The sequence below is a fragment of the Suricata suricatta genome, chromosome 4 (genome assembly GCF_006229205.1).
Source record: "Suricata suricatta isolate VVHF042 chromosome 4, meerkat_22Aug2017_6uvM2_HiC, whole genome shotgun sequence".
Lineage (NCBI taxonomy): Eukaryota > Metazoa > Chordata > Mammalia > Carnivora > Herpestidae > Suricata > Suricata suricatta.
Window position 1 is genome coordinate 85,686,850 of NC_043703.1, and position 26,260 is coordinate 85,713,109.

The 26,260-nt window shown below is 39.5% G+C and overlaps 1 protein-coding gene across 5 annotated transcripts in view; it reads right to left on the reverse strand.

Moving 5' to 3' along the window:
• Nucleotides 1-26,260, reverse strand: part of MAP4K4 (mitogen-activated protein kinase kinase kinase kinase 4) — a 194,852-nt gene that overhangs the window by 43,957 nt on the left and 124,635 nt on the right. For all 5 annotated transcript variants that reach the window (XM_029937130.1, XM_029937128.1, XM_029937126.1 and 2 more), the window contains 7 exons: nt 23,155-23,245; nt 20,807-20,937; nt 18,460-18,514; nt 16,987-17,065; nt 13,301-13,476; nt 10,667-10,739; nt 8,940-9,150 (listed from right to left, as the gene is read on the reverse strand). In XM_029937130.1, coding sequence (XP_029792990.1) covers nt 8,940-9,150; nt 10,667-10,739; nt 13,301-13,476; nt 16,987-17,065; nt 18,460-18,514; nt 20,807-20,937; nt 23,155-23,245 — 816 coding nt within the window. The remainder of the gene's footprint in view (nt 1-8,939; nt 9,151-10,666; nt 10,740-13,300; nt 13,477-16,986; nt 17,066-18,459; nt 18,515-20,806; nt 20,938-23,154; nt 23,246-26,260) is intronic.

A 26,260-nucleotide genomic window follows, 5' to 3' on the forward strand; every position in this document is an offset into this window, starting at 1 on the left:
CATTATTTACAATTTAAAACTTTATTATTTTTTAATTTAAATTTTAACATAAGGTGCAATATTGGTTTCAGGAGTAGAAGTCAGTGATTCATCACTTACACAAAATACCCAGTGCTCATCACAAGTGCCCTCCTTGATACCCATCACCCATCTAGCCCATCCCCATCCATCTCCCTCCATCAACCCTCCATTTGTTCTCCATCATTAAGAGTTTCTTATGGTTTCCCTTTTTTTTCTTTCCCTCCCTTCCCATATGTACATTTAAAAATTTTTAATTAAAGTACTAAGTACTTTAAAAAGTCAAAATGAATTATAAGATATATGTCAAAAATTAAGTGCCTTATTTCTCTTCATCCCTAATTCTTAACTCCCAAGGTAGAATCACTTTCAATGCTTGTAGTTTTTCTCATAGTATTTGCATCCTGATTTTTAAATAACACTTTTAGAAGAGGTATTTTTTTTAATTCCACTTTAGACACTATCTTTGATTTCTCCCCCAAAGAATATCCATCAACAGCACCAGTCCATGCTCCCAGTCTAGTCATGTGACAATTTCTGATTAAATGAAAACCATATTCAAGGCAAAATTTAGTGTTTGGAGGAGTATTAATTGCCTTATTTTTGTTGTTGTCCCTTTCACTGGATTTCTAAGGGTCTATCACAAAATCATCTGTAAAGTCTCTTGCACCACCACAGCCCTCCTTCCAATATGGTCAAGTCAATCAGGTATTCTTTCTTTCTTCCCAGAGATTAACCTCTCATAGTCCTTTCTCCCCTACACCAACCAAGACTGCTTGCTTTCCAGGCAGCCTATGCTTGTCTACCAACTCCCTAAGAATTTTTTTGAACTCTCTCCTGTACAGGACCCCTGTTTCCTGTAGCCCTTGTCACCTTCTTCCTCATTTGCTAGAACACAATCTCCAGTAGCTTTCTGAGGAAAAGTGAAAACAAGGCAAAAGGCTCTAGGGACTTTGCAGGCCACAGAATCTTTACTCTCACAAGGTACATAGTATTTTGGCTGAGGCAAGTAATTTTCTTTCAGATTTCTGCAGGTACTAGCTATGTCATTTCCTAGTTTCTGATGGTCCTCCTGGAGAACCTAAAACGATTCAGATTCCTGGTACTTAGTACAAGACCCATGTACACCCCTCTACATGTTCCACCCACCATGTCTTTTTAGGATGCTCTTTTCATCCTAGACATTGTGAACTGTCAAGACGATGTATGTACCTTTGTATGAGTTTTTTTAATTCATTGTGCTGGGGACTCAGTAGGTCTTTCAGTCAGTCCAGAAATTCATATTTCTTAGCTCTGGAAGCTTCCCTTGAATTAGTTCTGTAGTTGTCCCTACAGTAATTATTTCCTGCACCATCTAATTAAACGGTTGTTAAAGCCCCTAAATTGATTCTATTTTTCTTCTGTTCCTCACAAACTTAACCCGCCCCACGTTCTGGTAGTTTTAATTTATAAAAACTTTTCAGGGGTGCCTGGGTGGCTCAGTTGGTTAAGGGGGAGTCTTGATTTAGGCTCAGGTCATGATCTCATGGTTTTTTGAGTTTGACAGTGTAAAGCCTGATTGAGATTTTCTCTCTCTAACCCCACCCCACCTCAAAAATAATTTAAAACCTTAAAAAAATGTAAAACTTCAAAAATTCGTATTTTCTGAACATTCTTCTTTCATGATTATTATATGTTCTTCTCATTCAAAGGATATTGATCATTTGCATATGCTTATGTGTATATGTGTGAGATACTTTCTGTTTCCTACACTGCCTATTTCCTTCAAGATCCTTTTTTCTATTTGTCTTGGAATCTTTCATGCTAAAGGTTTTTCTCAGTGCCCACAAGCTTGACTGTCCATTCATATTTAAGACAGCAAAAAGCAAATTATAAGGGCTATGGAGAGCGGTTGGTAACTATTAAGCTTTAGAGTAAAATGATGGGAAGCGGCATGGTCATTTCTCTGGGGACTATGTATGTCCCCATCTCTGCAGTCTTCTCAGAATCCTCTCAATCTCCTGCCTGGGTTGAGCAGACGGTGTGGGAAAAGAAGATGGCATCTGTAATAAGTGTGGCTGACAACACTGTGGGAGCTGAGGTGAGGGGGCATGCAGTCATTCATACGGGTTACTACCACTTATACTTCCATTTAATGCCCTTGTTTTCAGTATCTCTGTCTCCAAATAGTTGTGCCTGTCTCCCTATTCTGAGGCTTCACTGTTCACTTTTTCTAGGAAGTCTCCACTGCTCCCGTCAAGACAGAACAGAGTAGCCTGGCTGCCTGGGCTGGGAGGATCTAACTCTCCATATATAACCTGTTGCCTCTCATTTTTGACTCTTCCAGAATTTATAGTACTAGACTTCTTGCAGTCTTTAATCTCCCATGTACTATCTAATTTCCACAATTTGGTTTCCTTTCTTGTTCTTATCGTCCTTGTTGTTTATACCATTTTTGTTTCTCAGTCACTTCACAGGGATTTCTCAATGAAAGTGATGAAGCACTGGGGCACCTGGGTGGCTCAGACAGTTAAGCATCCGACTCTTGATTTCAGCTCAGGTCATGTTCTCGAGGTTCATGAGTTTGATCTTCACATCGGGCTCTCTGCTGACAATGCAGAGCCTGCTTAGGATTCTCTCTCTCCCTCTCTTTCTGCCCCTTCCCTGCTTGTACTCCCTCTCTCTCAAAATAGATAAACATTAAAAAAAAATTTTTTTAAAGTGAGGTAAGCATGTTATTTTTGTTCATCTGTTTTCCAAAATTAATATAACTATTATATAATTATTTACCATAATTAAAAATTATTGTTAAGTTTTATTCAAAATGCACATAAAGTAAGAGTAAGCAAACATCTTACAAACACAAACAGGCTATAACTGATGCTCTCAACTGTCAAATGAAAGCCTTTGAAAAGCTTTTTCCTCTGTTTCCTAGGAAAGTACCATACTCTTGGTTACTAGATCAACACACATGAAAAAAAAGACCATAAACTCCTTGAGAGCAGGAATCCTGTTTCACTTATCTTTTCTGCTGTGTAGTAAATATCACAATAAATACTTTTGGGGTTGAATCTAACCCTCCTACTAAACACATATAGCATCTAAGAGAAAAACTGCTGTGATTTTATCTCCAACATTTAGAGTATAAAGTAATAAAGGACTAAAGAATCTATTCATATCTCTAGGTCCTAACAAGATCCAATCAAAGCATCATGCCATCTCTTCAAGATCACTTTTAAAGTACATAACGGCTTAAACAATAATTGTTACATTTAGTTAGTGCCTCTTACTTTACACAACACACCCTTTATGCCTCAGGATATTCTATAAAATCTTTTAAAGTACTCTAAGGTCTCTTTGGAACTAAAATTAGAGATCTCAAACCCAAAAGTCCATTTAAGTATGGGCACACATTTCAAGAACAAGTCCCTTCTTTCCAGGGATGCACGTAGGACTACAAATGATTGATTCACCCATTTGAGAAATATTAAGCATCATGATGAATATACAAAGATAAACTAGACACAGCCCCTCCCCTCCAAGTCTTGTAGGTGACATAAGTCAAGTCTTTTTAAAAATGAACAAGATAATGTGGAGAGTGCTGCATTTCTTAGGACTGGCCCACTAAGCAAGTCCTGGTATGCAAACCAACTAGTTGACAAGACTGATGGCTAAGGCAAAAATAATGCAATTACTGATTCTTCCACATTATGCTCTAACATTCGAAACTATAAATTAGACAAAGAGCAAGAATTTAAACTATCAACCATAAAAATCACTATACTCAGGACAGGCTCCTAATTTAAGGGAGGGGAGACAACTAAAACTAATAGAAATCCCTCAGTAAATACGCCTTAATAGATGATTAATGTGAAAAGCTGGCCTCTTACAAAAGAACCTCAAAAGAAAACAGGCCAAAATAAAACATATGCCATCAACCATCAACTAAGTAACATCAATTCATACTGGATTAACCTTATACCTGTAATTTCAAATAACAAAACCTAGGAAACTCTAATGAACATGCCTTTTCAGGCTTACCCCACTAAGAATGATAAACATGACCTAATCCTTTGAAGCAATTGCAAATTGATGTCATCATTTTCTTAAATCACTCTTTGAAAACAAAATCAAACAAACTGAAAAACTGTATGCTATAAAGTGATTTCCATATCTCTCAAATTATAAAGAGAATTCCTTATTATTTCAACTTCTCCAAGCATGCCCAAGTAAATATGTACTTTTCCAGTTCTGCTTTAATTAGGTTCCCTTTCTAGTTTGATATTTAAAAGTAATGCTTTCATCTCAGAATTCTAAAAAATTTTCTAAATAGGTCACACTGATAATGGTGAGGTCCATTTAAATATACTCCACTAGACTTAATGTCATAGAAATTAACGTACTTTAACAAACTAGTCTGTTTTTCACGTTCAGCCATCTCCAAGCACTTCCAAGGTCACATTACTCCACACACATACCACCAATCCTTGAGGTTTCTTTCATGCAAGTTCTGGTGAGGTCTTAGTAAAAAAAAACTATTTGCTTCTCCCCAAAGACAACTCTTCTCCATCCTTAGGCAATAAGTAACATTTGGTGAATTAAGCTAACTCTTACAAAATTTAACTGTAAATATAACCAGATGCTAGACTAGGATGCCAAAAGAACATCTGAGAACTTCTAAGGAGGCTGAAAGACAAGACAGCTGCCCTTTGCCAAAAAAAAAAAAAAAAAAAAAAAAAGGGGGGGGGGCTGCTGACAGAAAAGGGAAAGCGTGGGCTACAGGGACACCTGCACGCCCGGAAGCACGCACGTAAAACAGGGAGCACAGTGCTAACATATACTTGTGATGGGAGATGGTCACGACCTGCCAAACAAAGGCCTTCGTGCAGGCAAAGTGGGGTGAGGAAATGGTTCCTATTCCTTCAAGGTACATGAAGACCCTGCTGGGGTAAAGGAGTCCACCAGGCCTTCCTTCCAAGATCTCACAACCAATGAATGCATGGGGCAGTTTTATTAACTTTTTCTTAGAAACATTTACATTTCTCTAGTATTATAATCAACTGCAATACTAATCTCATTTCACACAGAAAAATTATTTTTCTCTTGCTTTCCTTTATCTTCAACTTCTTCCACTTCCAGCCACCTCTCTAAGATTTTAGTCACTTTGAAATTTGTAGAAAATTATAGAAATGAATATACCCATGTGTCCTCTTGATGGGAGACAAAGCAAAGAAACCACTGGGGCTGACACTAACATTTACCCCCAACTTGAGGCAGCCCAAATTACCAAGTGACAGCTGTACCTCTAAGGCCTAAAAACTTTACAGAGCACAGGCCCCGCGATCATCTTCCCAGAGGGGAAGAGTGGGAGACAAGAAATTGGTTTCTTTTCTTTTTCTTCTTCTTCTTTTTTTTTAAAGGATAGATTTTTACCTTAACTGAAAAGTTTGATTGTGACTCCTACATACTAAAATAATCAATTGGGCACATTAAAATAAAAAACAACCCACTGAGAATATGCTATTGTTATGATGGCACCAAAGGCTCGGTAAAAACAAATCTTCTCTAAGAAATTTTCTTACTTTGAAATGTATTAAAGTAGCACACCACAGACCAATGTATCTTGCTCTTACCAATAATTTGTAAGTTCCCTTGAGGTTGAAATGAAGGAGTATAGACCAGGAAATGGAAACTTGGTGAAACATATAACGGATTCAAAAAAATATCTGAACATCTAACATAGCAATCTTAGACTGCTGATTGGGTGTTCTCTTTGTATTTGTATTAAAATTAGATGAAGAATGAGAAAACATGCTAATTGAATATATGGATATAGTGGGAGTAGGAAGAAGTAAGTACCAAATCCAGACTCAATGAAAAAAGAGCACCAATCATTAAGATAACAATACAATTAAATATTCTTCCTTTGTGCCCGAAGAAAACAAAAGAAAGAATGGAAGAAAAAGCTGGCCTATATAAACAATTTTTATGGAGGAAAAAAGTGAGCCAGAGGCAACGATTCTATTTGAGCCAGAGGTGTGATGATGCAGCTAAATATGAAAAGTAATATGGTAGTATTAAAATTTTTGAAGCTGGGTCATTACCACACGGGGTTTTGAATATGGATGAAATACTTAGAGTAGGCGAAGAAAACCCTGAGTGGATCCTGATGAGAAAGACTGGGGAGCAGAGTCAAACACCTGAGGAGCTGTGAGGTCCAGAGAAGGCGTGGACGAAGCTGCCAGTACAAACTTGGCCGCCTGAGCTCGGCATTCTCCCCTTTCCAGCCTGGGACCATCCAAAAGCAACAAGGAAAATGGAAAACAGAAACAGAAACCTCACTGTCAGCAAAACTGAGAGACAAGACTTGAAAATATCTGCAAGGGCTTCTAAGACCTCTAGTTCGTGCAGAAGCCAAGGAGGAAAAAGCAGAGGAAAACAGAGGAGAGTGATCTATCAGCACACTTCAAGGAGCCAAGGAGGAGGGGAGTATATACACACAGATTTCTTCAAGACGAAGGACCTACACAGGGCAAAAGCACTGACCTGCAAAGAAGGCTCAGAATAGAAATGGTGGGATGGCAGGAGTCCTTAGCGCCAATAAGCCTGATCCTGTGGCAGGTGCATAGAAAGGAAAACCTATACTCAGTTTCCCCACAACCTCGACTCTTGGGCCATTTCTTTTTGCCAGTCATTGACAAATATTTGTCATCTCTTTTCAATTTTAACTGTCATTTATCTTATGACCGAGGCTAACCATCTTTACCTACTTTGTTAATAACAAAAGAAATCCCTGTTCTCCACATAGTTTTGATTGAAGGTTTAATGCCAATAAAGGGATAAAAACCATTTATGAGTTCAAATATCCCCAAATTACCTTCTGGGACCTAGAGTGTAGCCAATGCTTGGTTACCCCGGGCTAATAAAAAGGTGCTAGATCACCAAGAATCCAAATCAGTGGATTCTATTCATACAAATGGTCCCTATTTCATACTTAGCTCCAGCTTTCCTGATTAAGAGGTGCCAAGAGGTGACTCTGAGTTTGAACTTTTACTTAGAAGGTGAAATTAAGAGGTGAATTAAAGCAAATAAAGTGCAAAGTTCTCATTTAGCAGACAGCCTTAATCCTCTAGTCTTTAACTTTCTACTAAAACAAAATGGCTGGAAAACTTCAGGGCCTCCCCTCTAGCCGGTGCTGGCTCTCACTCTGTAATCCTCACTCCCTCCTGGGAGAGGCTGCGTAGTGGACACTTGTCTCCCCACCACTTGGCCTGAAAGCAATTTCCATGGCATGTGTTACAAATGAGCTAGAGTTGAAGTTACAAACCACCAAACTAACCCGTATCATGTCCTCAGGAAAGTATAGCCCAGGATTTAAATGGACAGTGGAGAACACCACATAAAGAAACAATCAGAAATAGGCAGAGACTCAAACCTCAAGCGCTCTCATATATGAAGTCCATGGTGAACTAGCAACCTGAAAAACCCTGGACTACCTCTGGGTTTCTGTTATGTTCAAAGAACATGCAGAGAGTCTTACAAATACTACAGGGGCGCCTGGGTGGCTCAGTCGGTTAAGCATCCAGCTTCAGCTCAGGTCATGATCTCACAGTTCGTGGGTTTGAGCCCTATGTCGGGCTCTGTGCTGACAGCTAGTTTAGAGCCTGGAGCTGCTTCAGATTCTGTATCTCCCTCTCTCTCTGACCCTCCCCTGCTTAAGCTGTGTCTCTCTGTCTCTCAAAAATAAACAAACATAAAAAAAAATACTAAAGAAGAGTTTGCAAAGAAACCACAAAAAGAGTTACACAAACAGCAATACTGTCAGTGCTACAGAGGAAGGTTATGTCCTATGTTTTTTTCCACAACCTTAGGCTGAACATTTCCATTCTCCTTAGCTAGAAAGGCACTGGTTTTCTAAACTCAGGGCAAAGAAAATATAAGGTTTTCAGAATTTAGATTACAAAACACACAAAACAAAGATTCCCCTCAACCCAAACATACCTTAAATAACTTAGGTAATATGTGCTGTTATCTAAATTAAATTCCACTGTTTAGTATCAATACAGGCTTTCTTGTTATTTTGGGTTCTTTTTCTGCCATAAGATATGTGAAGCAACAAGGTGTATGAATACAGTGGAAACTACTATGAATGAGAAACTGGGAGCTGCACTATTATAAATAAGAAATTTGGAGCTATAAGACAAAAGGTAGTTCAGAAAATAAAATCAAAAGTTTTTTTTGAGCACCAAGTGAAAGAGAAATAACATTTCTATAAATTACAAATGAAAAAGCTATGGTAACCACATCACTAGTGGTGCTCAGTATCAAGGAGTTAAAGAGCAGCAAGTAGTACAAAATTTATTTCCCCACCACAGGATAGAACTAATTCCACTAGGTAACAATTAGATTATAGAATGGCACTTGTATTATACCCAATGTACTTCTTTTTTCATCCCTTACTCTAATATGTACCTAAAGTTAAGGCATTTATAAAAAACTAAAGTTAAGGTGTTTGTATAAAAATTGTTTTTCCTGTGAAAAAGTCTTAAGTTTCGGAAAAATATGTACACATGAACTGTATCCAGAGGCCAAGAGAAGAAAAGAAGTCAGGTCAAGCCTGAGCTGGCCAACTTAAACCACAAACCATAGTCTTTCCAGAACTGGTATGATGCGGTCTCTGGGACCCTGCTGCTCTACATCTAGCACAATGGTGGGGCAAGTCCTTCAGTTTTTATAAACAAGGAAAACACTTCAAAGACCTCAAAGAATGTGAAGGCCTGCCAGTCCAAAAGCATAGACAGAAGCTTTTCTTCTGAAGTTACCTGACTGGCTAAGCCAGGGGAAAGGTATCACATCAGGAGGCTACGAAACATCCTTTCAGTGCCTGGCTACCAGTGTGAATAAAGAAAGAGAAAACCAATCGGACATTTCCTTTTTCCTACCTCTTCTAGCCTCCGCCTCTGTTCTTTCTGCTGCTCGATCCGTTTCTGCCTCTCTGCCAAAAGCTGCCTTTTATATTCTTCCTGCTCACGGAGCTGTTGCTCCTGTAGTAGCTGCTGTCTCCGAAGAGCCTCAGAACGTTCCTTGTTCTCCTGCTGCAGTCTCAAGAAATCCCGACGAAGCGTTGACTCACCAGGCACATTGACGATGGAGCTGCAGGAAAAGGCAGAGCTTTCAGGAGTCTCACAGATCACTCTGCCCTCCGGATGAGACAGCAGCCTCAGCATGCCATTCCATTTCTCATCCATCCTCTTAATGGTTCCTTCCACTTTGGGACTCAACTAATAAACCCATGAGAATAACTGTATCTACAACTCAATCGTACTATATCCTTTATCTGTTTCAGACCAGGATGTTAGCATGCCACCTCTAACTTCAGATTCTCACATCAACTCAAACTCTATAAAAGGAAAGTTGAAATCCTCTTCTGCCACTTCATCAGTCCCTCTCTGACCTCCTTAGTTCTCGCCAGTAAAAGCAACATCACGTTCTGGGTCTGCCAGGATAGAATGATTAGAGTAATCTTCAGTACTTCCCGTCCCTTCTCCTTTGTCTGGTCCACCAAGTCTTGTCACGTAGGCCCTCCCCCTGCCTATTTCCAAAGTAAGCAGCCAAGCCCAAATGGGTCCCAGGAATGAGCCAGTGCAAGATAAACAGCCTCGTTCCTAGCTGGTCTCCCTGCAGAGAGCCGCTGCTCCACTTCCGGTGCCCACAAACAACATGGCAAATCAATCTCTTTACACCACTCTCTCCTTCTATCATGCTCCTATCCAAAACAATTCTATTTCTCATGAAATCAGTTTAAATTACTCCAAAATATTTAGTCTCCAATGGATTCAAATATTCTCCTATGTACAAAGAAAAAGATATTTTGGAGTTTTATCAAATGATTTTCTCATCTTTTCCTGTGCTCTTTTCAAACCTCCATTACCCACACATGGGTCCCCACAGGTCTCTCAACACACCCTTCCAGCTTCCTTTTGTTCATTAAGTTCTGTGTAGCTAAAGCACAAAGGACTGCCAGGCAAGACCATTATTAAAAATTTTAAATCCCATATTCCCTAAATAACTGGTTACTATTAGGTTCATACTAGCAAACCTTCAACCTCTGCTTCACTGTACCTTGGGAAGCCACAGATAACCAAAACACAGACTAGCAGATGGGTCGGAACATTATATACACTTGTAGAAGAAATGCAATACTGGTAACTACACTTATGGGAAGAGCAAAACAAAACAAAACAAAACAAAACACATTTTGGGAAAGACTGCTGTGTTTTCCAGTGGAAGCCCTCGTGGCCGATGAGCAGGATAGTTCTTTGTGGGCAGGACTACTGCGTGCACTGCATAGCACCTGCCATCCATGCCTCCTGGAGCAGAAGTGGCAGCAGCAGGCTCCCTTCCCCAAACCACACACAACCCTACACGTTTCCAAATGACGGGGAGAGGGGACACAGGGCAATCTTGGTAAAGCACCAATGAATGAGAGGATCCAGAGGGGGAAAATGTTCATAGGAATCTTTCGAAGAATGAAAAAGAATGAAGGAATTAAGGTTCTTTCAAAGTACTTTAAGGTTTCTTCAAACTACACGGGCATCTTTTGAAATCCTGGTATTAGCATGAAAGAATGTCTTCATAAAGCAGAAAGCTAAACTGGTTTCATCATTACCTTGGCTCTCCTTCCTGCTCAGGCACTTCCTCCTCTTCTTCCTCACTCCCACTGTACTCATATTCGGTTTCATCTGTGAAGGACAAGATAAATGGAACAGTTCACAAATCATGACACATGCATGTATAGGCAAGCATCTCCAAGAGCACTATGGCAGAATATAAATGATATGTTCTTTATGAAATAACCATGTGTATGGAGAACCTGGGGAAGGAGAGGGGGCGACTCCCAAATCCCTGGGCAACCCTTACTCCTCATGGAAGAGCAGATTCCACTGCATTCAAGACAGACCCTTATAGGAAGCATTGGTGAGAGGGTACAGATCTGTGAGAGGGGCTCTCAGCCTCTTGGCACTCAAGAAAGTGGCTCCAACACATCAGCACATTGGCCAAGTGTCATTGATGCCAAAATACAAAAGAAAGAGATTAACTGCCCAAACTAAGGCAACTAGGAGACGTCATCTGGATACTGTTGGCACTCGGGGAGTCACTCGGAGTGTAGCAGAGAGAAAGGTCTGCAAGACTGATGAGTGATGTAGAGGAGGTACTTGGAGCCTTAAAAGACAAAACCCAATGTACCCACAAATTACAAAGGTAAAGCCACAGGAAAATCCGTACAAAAACAATACAGCAAGAGGAGGAGAGAGAAGTTGCTTTTCTTTCACCACATTAAGCACATGTGTCAACATGAGCAACCTCGTTTCACTTCAGCAGTTTTTAAACTATGCCACCCGACAGTAACAGACCTTGTACTTAAGGTCAATACCTAAACTCTGAGTGAGCAATTTCACTCCAGAGAGCAATTAAAACTAGAAAAGTTGAAGAGATGTATAAAACAAATTGATCTGCAAACAAAAACCACATTTTTAACTTTTTTTCAGAGACACAGAAGCTGGAAATCAGTATCCCGGTAAGAAAAACAGTTCTGAGAACTTAAAATGGGGGTCAGTCTATATTATGTATAATCCTAAATATACATGTATATAAATTCCAGTCTATATACACAACATTAGGTTCTTTTCACTGAAAAGACCATCAAAAGTGTATAATTTTAAAGAACATAAAAATAAGTTGGCCTCGGGGCGCCTGGGTGGCTCAGTCAGTTGAGCACCCGACTTTGGCTCAGGTCATGATCTCACGGTTCGTGGGTTCGAGCCCCACGTCGGGCTCTGTGCTGACAGCTAGCTCAGAGCCTGGAGCCTGTCTTTGGATTCTGTATCTCCCTGTCTTTTTGACCCTCCCCTGCTCACACTGTCTCTATTTGTCTCTCAAAAAATAAAATTAAATTAAAAAAATTAAAAAAAAAAATAGGTCAGCCTCCAAAGGAAATTCTAACTTAAGTAATCTTTAGACTCCTTTAAGTAGTACTGTTATGTTTAAAATTCTGTACTATGAACCATTAATTACTGACAAGAATTACTGACAATTATCTGAAAGGTAAATGAAGATAAAGTGCTCCATCATTCCCATCCACAAACGTGTACGAGAGTCCGGGTGGAGTACTCAGTAAATGCCTGGCACACAGCAAATGCTCCATGACTGTGAGCTATTATTAAGAAAGAACATATTGGGAAAATGATTCAATATACAAATAACCTACCTCTCCCCCCCTCAAAAAAAGCTTTGTTTTTTAAACTTCAGTTCATTTGTTGTAACAGCATAGGTTAACATACCAAACTTAATTACTTTTATAACTGAATATAGCAGAGGACCAAAAGTTGTTGTGAGCATCGCTGATATGTAGCTCTGAAGACTGAAAAGAACATGTAAAAAGTTCACTACAGACCTCCAAAGAGGACTGTGACCAAGTCTTTTTTTTTTTACTGCTTTGAACTTGCTCTTCTTAGTTTCTTTTTTGGCCTTGAAATTTGAACATTAAAAAAATTCACTGTCAAGATGCCAGTTAGTCAAATGCTGTTCCGTAAAGTTATGGTAAGAATTCATAAAACAGAAAGATCAATGTGAGCTGGAGGCCTTGGTGAAGGCTGAGTGAAGACAGTGGAGAAGCCTGAACTCCACCTTGCTGGACAGCAAGGAGACAGAGGGTGCTCCAGGCCAGTAGATAAAGACCATATAAAGATATAAAACCAAGACACCAGGAACAGAAAGGAACATTAAATAATTAGCATGTTCACGTTGTGCCATGTGACAGAAAAGTAGTCAGGCACACATGTGGCCCAGGCCTGTCCACACAACCTGCACAAAGTAGAGCAGTAAGAAACCCAGAGGGTTCTCAAGCAGGAGACATATGCAATGAACACACAGGTGGTGATGTTCACAGCTGGTGCTCAATAAACCTTGAGTGACGTATTCAGAATACAAATACACACAATAAAGTAAAAAGAGCAGCAAAAGACATGTTCCTGAGGAGGAACAAGAGAAACATCCTTCTGTTATGACCAGCCACAGTGGCGGATTATCTGGTGTCAGCTTGGTGACACGTCATGCAGTTCTGGGATACTCTACCTGAGCCGGGCTAGGGCTGAGGCTCATGGCTGACCTGCATGGCAGAGACAAACTGCCAACACCAGCCACGGGAGCACAAACTCCTGGTTGGAAAAGGAGTAACCTATTCTGGTGGGCAAAAACCTCAAATATTATTTTTTTCAAGATAAAAAATAAAACAGATGAATACCTTTCTCTCCTCTCTTCTTTCTGGTCCGGTCTATGTGGTCCTTAAGCTGGATTCTAACTTGCCTTTCATTTGGCTGATCCCTTATGAAAGGATGTTTCAAAAGCTGCTCTGTGGAGGGCCGCTGCATGTAATTCTTCACCAGGCACCCTTCTATAAAACTAAAAAATTTCTTTGACCTGTAAGAGAAAAGATCATCAAATTCTACTGCAAAGAGCAAAGCTTCAAACTACTGGTAAGTCTGAAAATACGTAAGAGCTTAAGAATTCACTGGGAACGTTCCACAAATGCACAGGAAAAGGATTAGGAGCCCGGGACCATTGTGGATAAGGAGCATCACCTAAACATGGTTTAAGAGTTACATCACACCACCACCAACAGAAAGCTTTGAAAACAGTCAGATTTTTGAGAGACAGCATGAACAGGGGAGGGCCAGAGAGAGAGGGAGACACAGAATCTGAAGCAGGCTCCAGGCTCTGAGCTAGCTGTCAGCACAGAGCCCAACGCAGGGCTTGAACCCATTAACTGTGAGATCATGACCTGAGCCGAAGTCAGACATTCAAGCAACTGAGCCATCCAGGCACCCCACGAACAGTCAGATTTAAATGAACTAGGTTTAAATGTAATGTTGCTTATTAATCATTTAATCACAGGGTAGAGAAGGCAAGGGGGTAAAGGGAAGTTTTTATGAAAATGAAGGCAGACAGGATAGTAGATGTCTGAACCTGGAAGACAAGGATGGACACGGAGATAAGGAGCTGGTAACTAAGTGCTATAGCTCTTGAACCTGTTAACAGGACATTTTGATCAGTTCTCTATGCTTAATGTACAGAGATAGAAATACATAATAGTTCTGAGGAGGGCAATGACTGTCACAAACATTTACCCTACCACCTGCTTCTACTTGTCCCTGTTCCTCCATGCCTGGCTCATGAGGACTCCCATACACGGTCTTGGCCAAGACACTTACCCATCCTATTTTTTGAGATATGGTCTCTTTAGGTAAGACTTTCCTTGGCAATACTCCATCCCTACATGCCCAAAGTTAGGAGCCTTTCGTCTAGGGGTCTGCATTTAATAGACTACGTGCTTCATATTTATGTTTGTCTTCCTGCTGGGGTACAGGTTAGGAATGAATTCCTACTTTTCAACTTGTCAGCAATGCCCAGCACTGAGCATGGGCAGACCACAAGAGGTATGTAATAAATTTTTGTTGAATGAATGAGTTGTTCAGTCTTTAGAGTTCTTTCTAATTACTTCACTACTTGTAAGAATCACTTCTATTATCTTGTATTCCCATTCAAGCTTAACATTTTTTTTAATTCAACAAATATTTGTATCTCAATTTCCATTTTGTTTATGCTAGGCTCTGGAAGAAATACACATAGGAAATAAAGAGAAAGAAATCTATGTATGCACAATAGCAGATATGTACTCAAACTTATAGAGGAAGAAAGAACTACTGCTACAGGGGGTTAGCCAGCATAAAAAAGTAGGATAGTTGATATTCTAGAAATGGGAGAGAGAAGCCACTGTTCTAGAATGAAAGGAACAACATGAACAAATGAGGACAGTATTAGGGAGTAATGAATTGTTTTCTGATGCTAGTATAAAAAGTGGAAAACAGAAAACAGATCAGAGGCAGCTCTGAGAAGGGTCCTCAAAGTCACACAGCATAGTTGTGACTTTATTCTGGTGCTAATGAGGAACATGGAAGATTCTACACAGTTGTAGTGGAACTTGCTCTAAAACAGAGATTCCTAAACTCCAATGTCCTCAAAGACCACTTTGGGAGTTTATTAAAAATACAAATACCTGTGTCACTCCTCAGACCAGACAAACCAGAAACACTTTGAGATTGGAACCCTAAATTACAAGATTCCAAAGAGATTCTCAAATCCTATATCTACAAATTAACACTTGGGAATCAATGATCTACAATATATTCTTTAAAATCAATTGTCAAGTTCTGTGAGAAGAGAACTCACTGATCACTTCTCTAAAACCAGCAGTAGAAATTTACATTGGTGGACAGAAAGACAGCAATCAGAAAGGAAAAAGAAATTATGTTCGCAATCATCAAATTCTTTCAGAATACCTGGGCAAAATGACAGCAATGATGTAAATGCAAAAGAGTGAATCTAATCAACTTTAGAGAAAATCTGGTGTAGGAGTGGAGGAAGAATTTGTCGTCATCTACATGGGTCTCTTTGCACCACTGTATTACACACAGAGTGGTTAATCCGAAGCTGCAAGTAACGGACAGAACAATCAGAGTGGGGCCAGCTGACAAGACTTGTGGATTGTGAGGTATCCTAAAGACAGAGCATAACCGCTCTTTAATAGAAATAGCATTATTTGGTTTAGCTAGATAGTGTTACCCCACTCCTAGAGCTTACTCTTTGGTGATGTCCTCTGTACACATTTGATTTCCCTAGGGTTGGCCACCATTGATGTCCACAGTTATCATGTTTCAATACAAGAGACCAACTGGGACTAAAATCTTGACAACTGTACAACTTTGGAGAACTCTCTAAAAACTGGTAAGTGGAACTAGATAAGCTCAGTTATCTGAAATTGAAGGTGGTTAAAGAAAGTATAAATAGAATGAGAAAAATCCTGCCAGCAAACAAAAGGTGGGGAAAGATAGTGAGGAACAGGGAAAGTATGAAAGAAACAAGAGTGGAAACACATGTGTGCATGTAATGCCCACAGATGGGAAAAGAAAACCACAGAACATCAGAATATGAGCAACCAAGACGAAAAGAGCACAGCAATGGCTAAAAGACCAAATCTAGAACAGAACTGAGATCTTTCAAATACTTCAGAATTAAGAGTCAAGAACCTGAGAGGAGATAACACTCATTGGAAAATAAGTGAGAATAGTTTCAGAAGGAGAAAAAAAACCCCACCATAGCAGTAGGTGGGCACTAGTGAGACAGATGTGCCCCAGAAAACAGAAAGAAAAGGGGAGAGGGCCCACATGCATGAGGAGCCTGAGTGGAGACAGAAGTGAGAAGAAAGGACTTAAAAAAAGGTCAAGGAGAAACAAGTGAGCAACATTCTCAGGTGAAAACAAAGCACTTCCCTCTCCCTTAAAGACTTTGAAAACTAAGCCAAACCGACACTTTTCCACACCACTACAATTCTTAAAGCTTTCACGAGGAAGGGCACCATCATCTCCCTTCACTGATAAACGACTTTGGTTTAGCAAGTATGTGAGAGCTGCACGGAGAAAGAAAGGTGGCACCCCCAAAAGAGGACCATTCCTCTCATTTCTGAAATAAAAAAAAGATACAAATAATTTCCATGTTTTTTTTAATAATTACAGTAAATACCCCCATTAACACTCAAATTCTATGGTACCCGAAGAACTACAAAGGCAGTATGGCTTCACTTTTTAACATGAAAATGCTTAGAAATATACTTAAAAGTGGGCTTAAATATTAAAATAAAACTTTTTTCTTTAACCATGTTATGGTATTTTATATGGTCACTTGTTACTATTTTGTAATTAAAAGAGAATTTATCAAGAAAAAAACATTTTAACTGGTGTTTCAGTGTGCTGGCTCTGTTCTTTGGGAATGAAAATGGCTAGAACTTTGCCTTGGAGTGAAACTGAAAAGGAACAATTTGTTTTAAAAAAGGAAAGAACAACAACAACAACAACAAAAGCATACATAGCTTACCATTTTTTTGACTTCAGCCTGGGAGGAGGGTTTCTGGGAATGAGAAACAGTGCTCTCATTGGATGCATGTCACAGAGAGCTGGGGAGAGGAGACGGGTGTGTCAGTACGGCACTTAGGTTACTCATCTGCAATTTCTAGGGCTCACTCAAAACATCAAATGTGCTGTCCCATCATCTGACAAGCAGTTTAGACATCCAGCTATGAACCCTAGGATATAACCTTGAATTTCCCCTTCTTAAGCATGGCAAAAGGAGGTCAAGAGGAATAAGAAGAACATAAAATTTCAAACTGACACTGGAAAGTTTTCATAAATCAAAGATAAACGGGATTCAAAGTCTTAAAAGAGTGAATAGCTTAAGTTTCTAAACCATCTATAAGATCTCAGTGAAAATAATTTTATTGTCATAGGGTCACTGTGAGAATTAAATGTGATGCTGCTTGAAAAGGCATTCACATAGTGCCTAGACATAGCAATAAGCCCAGTGAAGCCTCCAGAAATGGTAACTGTCCTTTTGCTGGAGCCAGTGGTACTAGGAAGGAGCAACGACGTGAGAATAAAACGGATTGTTTGATTCTGTGCATTTACTGTTTATATTTCTATCACTTGTCCATAAAGGCGTAGCAGGTGTAAACGCACATATTAATATGTCACAAAAGGTAATGTACATTTTCGTGTTTATTTACCTTCATGAGAATCTTACAAGACAGCTGAGAAATGGGGGCCAAGAGGAAAATCTATTCCCATCGTGAAAGAAAACTGAAACAAAGGATCCAGCAATATATCCGTCTCAATTCCTCAAAGGGAAACATGAGGAAACATGGTATTCAAGACTAACATCCATTTCTGTATTGTAATCTAATATTTAGCCATTGGAAATTCTTTCATTCATTCAACAAATATTTATTCAGCAGCAACTTGCCCTTTTTTTAGGGGGACCAGTAAATAATGCTGTTTTATCCCTTTGTTCTCTGCAATTCTACCAGTCTCTGCTCAAAAATTAATTTTATGGAGTTGTCATTGATTTAACCAAAAGGAAGAAGCAAATTTCACACACACACACACACACACACACACACACACACAGGCACAATTATTCTACAGATAAAAACTTAGGCCTCTATCTGTGAAGTAATAACATTAACTAAAATGTTACGTGTTAGGATTTAGTTTCACTAAAGTTTAAATTGTGAAAAGAAAAATTACTGCCTATTATCTGATGTCTGCATAATTTCAGGTCACATATCTAAATACAACTTACATAAAAGATAAAATGTAGCCTTCAAGGATCTTCAAAAGGAAGAGTGGATGCCAAGAATCCTTTTATACCTAAAACTTTACTGTATTTGTGATTCCTTCTACTAAATGTCCCACCAAGAAAGGCTCTATCCATGAAATTGTTCTCTTTGAAGCCTTGAGACTAGTTTTAAGTCACACAGAGTAACTGGGCTAAGCAGGAAAGTACATGACTTACGTGGAGCACCTTCTGCCATTTCAATGGCTGTAATGCCACAAGACCAAAGGTCACTCTGCAAAAATAAAACAGCATGTTATAGCTACTGGGTTAGATATGAAGCCACTACCTTACCACTGCTGATCAGTCACACAAATGATTTAAAGGCATTTTTTGGTATATAAACTGAAGAGAAGTTTGTCAGGAAATCAAAAGCATAAACACATATGAAAGAATACCTTCCAAACAAATGAATGAAAAAATAAATGTAAAATAGATTTGTTAATCAGAACCACTCACATCATGACTGAACCAGAGATGGACCACTGCATGCCCTGCTGTTCAGCGTGCTTCCTCATTTCTTTACGTTTAATAATTTAGACTCCTGGTCAAGATTTATGTTTAATTTTATGATTTATGGTACAATCTCAAACTTAATTAAGATATTAAAATTTTAAAGGCTATAACCTGAAACTAATATACATTATATGTTAATTATACTTGAATTTAAAAAATAAACTTAAAAGAGGTTTAAAGGTTAGAAAGCCTTCTTTATAAAAGGTCTGCAGTTGAATTCACTAACTGCAATTGCAGTGCTGAGCCTCTCCACTCCCCCCTCAAACTTAATAAGGAGTGAGCAGTAAGCTGTCTTTTAGGCACAGAAGCTCTTCCTTCTCAGTCACCTAAAATATCAATTTTAAAATTTGAATTTTAACTTTATTCCCCACTCAAATACAAGTTCCATTGAGGGCATTTTTGTCTGTTTTATGCACCTTTGTGTCTCCCAAACTGTGACTGGCAAGTGGTGGGACTCAACAAACACTGGCTGATAAATGATTGAAGGAAGTTTTATCAGCCAATTTCTTAAAATTCAAACCAGAGTTTTAAAAAGCAGACAATTGGGTAGTTATTAGCATTCTTTTGTTTATATGCTATATTCTAATGAAAGATTTACTTAAGCTTGCTCAGTTTAAGCATTTTCTAAATAACCTATAATTAAGTTACACAATTCAAACACATGTTTGATTTACAAGGAGGACAGGCCCACAAATTTCTCCTGTATTTTTATAAGGTTTTATATACTGTACAGCGCAAAGGAGAGGCTTCCCCCATCCTGACTCAGTGACTAATCGCAGAAGCATCAGTGGTGAGATATACAGATGTTCAGGTCCCCCTGATGTGATGCGACACAAACCATATCCATCTCCGGAGGCAATCCTGTTTTAGGTTTTTCTCGATACTAATGGAATTACTCCAGTTACAAGAAGCAAGGAAAATACCTTAACAAAGATTGTGAAGTTGAAACTCAAAAATGGAAGACAAATCTAGATGGTGGAATTACTGCCTCTTCAAGAAGTCAGTGTCATGAAAAAAGGGGGCGGGGGTGCTATTAGCCTTGATTAAAAAATACACAGTGGCTAAACAACCAAAAACAATGTCTTGTCCTATATTAAACATTGTTTGGATAAGCCAGGTATAAACCAATTAGATTTAATTACAAACTCTGTACTATGAAATATTTTTCATTTACTTAAGCATGGTAATATTTTGGGTATGTTGGAAAATGTTTTTGGAGATATGTAATAATGTAATAAAGAGTGAAGAGTCACACAGTCTATAATTTATTGTAAAATACTCCAGCATGTTTAAAAATAAAGTAAAAATTCCTCCATATCATATGCTTAAAATGAGCTTCATTAATTGGGTATTTAATAAATACTAAAGTACACTGGAAAGTGTGAGGATATTAACTCAATCCTGAATACTATTAACAGGTACATAAATACTGACTCATTTAATTATAGCAAGAGAATTAAAAAAAAAAAAAATTTTGTAAACATTCAACCTGAATCTGATGATCAAATATGGGCTTTACATTGGGATCAAAAAAGTGCATTATTGATACAAGTCCCTAGAGGTCACTCTAATAATTTAAATGTATTTGTACACTGAATCAAAGCTGTAAAGCACTTTAACAATACTCTAAAATTTCACATAGATGAAGCTATTGTTACATATTCCAACAATATGTTTTAAAGCATTATAAACATCTGATTATATTTTTCAAGTTTAAAAGGAAGGCAAACAGGGCAGAAGCATTTCATTTACTCATGACAAAAAGTTCTACACACAAGACAGTGATTTGCATTTCTGCCCTGAGAGCAGAATATTACTTAGTAAGAACAGAGGTGATGGGGAATAACAATAATAAGACGACATCTCAGTAGGGTCCCAGAAAACTTGCACCTGCAACGAAGTTTCCAAGTCACCCTCATTGAAAAAAGCATTAAGCTTTCTGTAGGCAGAGCCCCCATCCCTCAGGAATGCCAGGGACCCGGTGAAGGACAAGAAAGTAGGTGTCTCTTACTCTGTAATCGTAGGTGGCATCTGGGTTCTCATCACAGGCAATGACCTCAGGAGCCATCCAGTAGGGGGTGCCTATGAATGTATTTCTCCTCCCAACTGTCCGGTCGAGCTGAGCACTCACACCGAAATCGACTGTGGGAGGAAGAGAAAGAAAGGAGTAGAACGTAATTAGCAAACGAAGAAATGTGAGGAGAAGGCGTCTTCAGAGTAAACTCAAGGAGTAATACTTCATGGACATACACATTCCTCAAGGCCACCAGTCTGGATAAGGAGCAGTCTCCAGAGTAGAGTCACTAAAATGACAAGATCCTCTACCAGTCTGCTGGCTCCTGGGACGCCTGGACCTAGCCACTTCCCTGAACTTCCACGACAGTGACCACCAGAGGGACTTTGGGATGAATTAGGACATTCAGTGCCTGCAGGAAACATGTCTGCGACAAACAAGATCAGGTCATAGAAAGCTCTAAGTTCAGGAGAACTAACACCCACGTGACTTAGCTTCTGAGGCAGCACTAACCACAGAAAGAAGAAAGCCACAAAGGGTTTCTGGAAAGAACACAATAATAAATTTGATAAAGAATCAAGCTAGATCACAAATATACTAAGAAACACCCCCTCAAAGTACCTGTGACTTCCGAGTTTTCAGAACAGTTTTTCAGCTGACCAATGATGGTGGTTTAAAAGAAAGTTCAAGAGTAGGAGGCAGAGCTGACAGGAAGACAAGGGTCTCTAATGGAATGTCTGCCAAGGACATCAGTACGTACACTGCCATTACCCCTAGGAGGACTGCATGATGGTGGAAGAGCCAATGCAGAAGGGCCTACAGAGGGCTGAGGTCACTCACAGGAGTTAGGTTATAGATTCAACTTTTGTACGTACATTTCCTGAGGTCACTCAGGAAACACCTCACATGCTAAGGGCTCCTGAGACAGACACATGTACCAGGCAGTGCATGTCATTTGCAGCAACTCAGAAGTCGCAAGTGATCACCAAGTGATTCCAGAGGGAGTATCACAGGCCTGGCACCAGCGGGCCAGTGCACGGAACACACATAGCTTGCTGAGTCACTGGGAACGAGAACAATTCAAGTGTCTCCTATTTTAATTTTGAGGGGATTTCCCAAATGGGCACACTATTATTCCTCCACAGACAAGCAATAAACAGAGATATTATGCAAGAAAGCAATAATAAAGCTTTTTAAGGTGTAACTATGGTGCATAAAATTTTTTGAAAGATGGAAAAGAAGGAATTTTTTTGTGATGCCTTAGTGAAGAAAATTTACTGCTAATTCTGTTTAAAAAATTGACAGAACCATTAATATAAAAATGGGATTGAAAAAAAAGTTCAAATCCAAGTAAGGGAAACAAGAAATATAGAAGAACCATCATGAAATCATCTCCAAAAAGACACTTTGGACTTCATCCATTCACGCATCCACACATAAATCTACTGAGCACCTACCACATCTAAGGCACTAAGCTAGGTGCCAGATAAGAATGCTTTCATAAATAAAACATCTTGTTGCTACACTCCCAGAAATTACATTCTGGTAAATAAGTCAGAAATATAAGTAAACAATTTATAAACTGCGATCAGTATTAATGAGGAAACAAGCAGTGGGACCCAATACAGGTCAGAAGGTCAGGGAAGGCCTCTAAAGATGAGGGAAAAAACTGCAACTTCAAAACTGTTCCCAATGGGGCATAGTGTATGCAAAGACCCCGAGGGAAAATCTAAGGAAGTTTAAAAATGAGTGAACTGAAGAAAAGAGAAGTGAGGATGCTCACAAAGTGGGGCTAGAAAGTAGTAGGATCCATGGCTTTTTGGGTCATGGTAGGAAATGTACATTTTATTCCAGGTGAAAAAGAAGCCACTAAAGGTCTTTAAGGAAGAAAGTGATGTGATCTAATTTAAACAGTAGTCTACTATATGGTGAGCAGAGGAGAGAAGCATTGGGGAAGGGAGGCAGGAGCCAGACAAAGTAATAAGCCCAATTCTTACTTCTTTTTTTTTTTTTTTTTTAATTTATTTTTGAGAGACAGCGTGAGCAGGGGAGGGTCACAGAGAGAGGGAGATACAGAATCTGAAACAGGCTCCAGGCTCTGAGCTAGCTGTCAGCACAGAGCCCGATGGGGGGCTCAAATCCACAAACCGCAAGATCATGACCTGAGCCGAAGCCGGATGCTTAACCGACTGAGCCACCCAGATGCCCGGTCACTTCTTAAGTAGAACAGAAAGAGGAAATGTGGGTAATAGACTGAGCTTTTAGCTAAATGCTAATGAGGTAGGGAATGCTGCTGGTCTGTATTAGGGGCAAGTATTAGACCACATGACACATGCATCACGTACCGAGTTTCACTTCTGCATTCTCAGTTAGCAATACGTTCTGGCCCTTGATGTCCCGGTGAATCACGTGATGGATATGAAGATGTGCCAGTCCCTGAAGATGAGAGACAGATCTGAATTTTAGTTCTTTGTTGCTGCAAATAGCCAGGAACACACTTTTTATAACAAAATGCACATGCACGCCAAAAGTTCTATGAACCATATTTAGAACATACCATAATACAATCTTGGTGCATTTCCGTGAAGACATCACATTAGTACCACACAAAGAGATAAAAGTACCCATTCCCCAGCTCCAACGGGCTAGGTGCCCTGTGTGAGCAACACCACCCATTTCTAGCTGCTCCTTAAAGATACGCTCTAGATTACCGTCTGCGGTTTCTCTGCTGTAATTTGTGCTATTTGTGTACAGGGTGGTTTCTTTCCCACGCTACACATCCATCTTTCAGTGGGTGACCCCATGAGTATATTTGAACTAGACCCATCCCAGGGGAAAAGCAAAGAGCCAGCAAGGGTTTCAAGTCTGGCTGTGGAACACTGCCTAGTTTTCCCACCACATGGTGACAAATTGTGCTAAACTGCTGATCAATCCCGCCTCCACGCCAGTGTAACACAATTCTACCATCGAAAGAGCTTTCTGTTCAAATAAAGTATCCTTCCTTCCCAAGGAAATAAACACTACTGGGCAAACAGCACTTTCTGATGACCTTGTATCTGGAGTGAAGCCTAAGAGCATGTCTCTTAAGAGGTAATGGAAGAACAAAAACACGTTCTGCATCCAACAGATGCCTGACAAAAATGTGTCATTCTCACAACTCCTGTACTACTTCTGTCTTTAGCTAGAGTAGCCAAATCTATAGCCTGCCTCCTGAAGATACAAGCAACCTATTTATTCTGAAATGTCTCAATTCAAAAAAGCTAGATCAGAAGTAAAGGTTTATTTAATTTTCTGGTTTGATTTTTGTGTGTGAGGTTTTACTGTTATCATTACTGTATAGGATAGGTGTTAAATCTAACAGCTGCTCTAGAATACTAATTTTTCTACCACATGGGGTTTCTAAACAATAATTTACTCATCTGCTTGTAAAGCAGAATAGAGCTTACTTGACAGCCCTGTTTATCCCCTCCCTCCCCAACAGGATGTGCAGTGTTACACCACAAAGCACTGACTAGGGGGAAAAGGCACTAAAAATATATGGTATGTTAGTGCTATAGTTAGGAAGAAAATCTCTCCTTTCAGCATGGCATAATTTTGAACAGCAAAGAAGAAACAAACAAAAAGTAGTTTTCCTAATTCCTTCATAATTCTTACTTCTATTATTTTTCACTTTATATTCCCTTTCCCAGCCCCCTCCTTATATTTTTACAAGATCATCTTAGCAACACGTAAGTATCTACATCTTCTCAAACACATGTGGCCTGCATGCACGCTTGTTTCTTACAAGCAATCAACTTAAGAAACATCTACTTCCTGGCCCTACTGCTAAAGGACTGATTTGTCCCCAGGTGAAACCACTCAAGGTGTTAGTCCGACAGCTCACAGCCTGTGTGAACTTGAGTGATGATTATTCCAAATGAGTACATCTTTCGCTGTATGAAGAGAGAGAATGCATGTTCAACTACTGCCATGCCAAAGTTAGGCCACAATTATTCTTCCTTAGCAAAGATAGTCCAAATACACACTAAATACCATCCTAGAGCAAATGCATCAATGTTTCAAAACCAGGAAACATTTTTCCTGTAACTCTATCTCATTCGTGGACATAGCAAAGGAACATCAAAGGCTGTCCTTGAGTATTGGTTATGAAAGGCTCACAATGAATAGCAGTTTTTACTAAAATGCATCAAAGGCTGTGTAGACTATAAATGTGGAAGTGAGCTTGAATGAACTTGCTGGCTTTGTTGGTAAACCTTTGGTCAAGGGTTCCAGTGGGCCAGCCTAAGAGAACTTTCCTACTGGTGTCAGAGGCCTACATGCTCAGGACTCTCAGCCTTTTGAGGATCTTAACATGGTAACAGCCTGTGAATCTAATATCTACTCAAGAGGCAGACAAGTTTTGCCGCTGTAGAAATTAGCTAACCCAGCAGGGTCTTTGAGAACCCAGGTTATCCACTTGGGCTGGCTGCTTTCCTTTTCCAGGACAGCTCACCCTCTTCTTACCATAATGCTTTCTCTTTACCAAAGTGGACTCTCAGTGATTCCTGTGAAAAACCACACACTAGTCTGTGATGCACTGACTCTTCCAGAGGCTTGTTTTAAGTTCATTTAGACTCTGGTTGTAGAAAAAATTGCCATCCTAGATGAAATGTAAATGAAGGAAACTCTTGTTTCAGGTACCCATCTCAGAAGGATGTCCATTAGGCTATTATGGTCATTCCACGGCCTCAAACAACCTGGGCATCTCTGAAATAATGCCTGAGATCAATGGAAGTAAAATAGCTAAATATACTTATTACATGATCAGTAAAAAATGCTTGCCTGTGTACATAAAAACATGTTAGTTGTCTCTGATGGGTGAAAGACATTTGACACCTAGGGCATTCATACTAAAACCTACTTCTCTGCTTGAGAAATAATACACTGGAATTATATACTGAAAAGGTGTGCGTAAGTGTATGTTTACAATGGAAAACAAGGACAACAACGAGTTACTAACAATTCGTAGTGTACCCACAGTACATTAAATGATCTCATATATAACCAACTCATTTAATTTTCGTAACAATGACACTTCCTTCATAGGGTTGGTATCTAAATTTTACAAATGAAGAAAGTAAGTCCTTAAAGGGAGGTAACTTTGCCAGGGGCGTGTTTCAGGCAAGTAGCAAAGGCAGCACTCAAACCCACATCTGACCCACTCTAATCACTGTTCTCTCCTACAGACCATGCCAAGAGTTTTAGTTGTTAATATAATAAATACATCTGCCCACTTGCTGAACTCCCTCACAGCAGTACAGGACGGGATACTTAGTTTTCCACTTGTAGACTCTGCTTCTGTCAAAAACCGTAAGACAGGACTCTCATGTTTTCTTAATGAAATTTGAGTGTGATGATAAAGGGAAGGTTCTCCCCCACCTCACCCCCTACGACTAGTTTTCTTATGGGAAC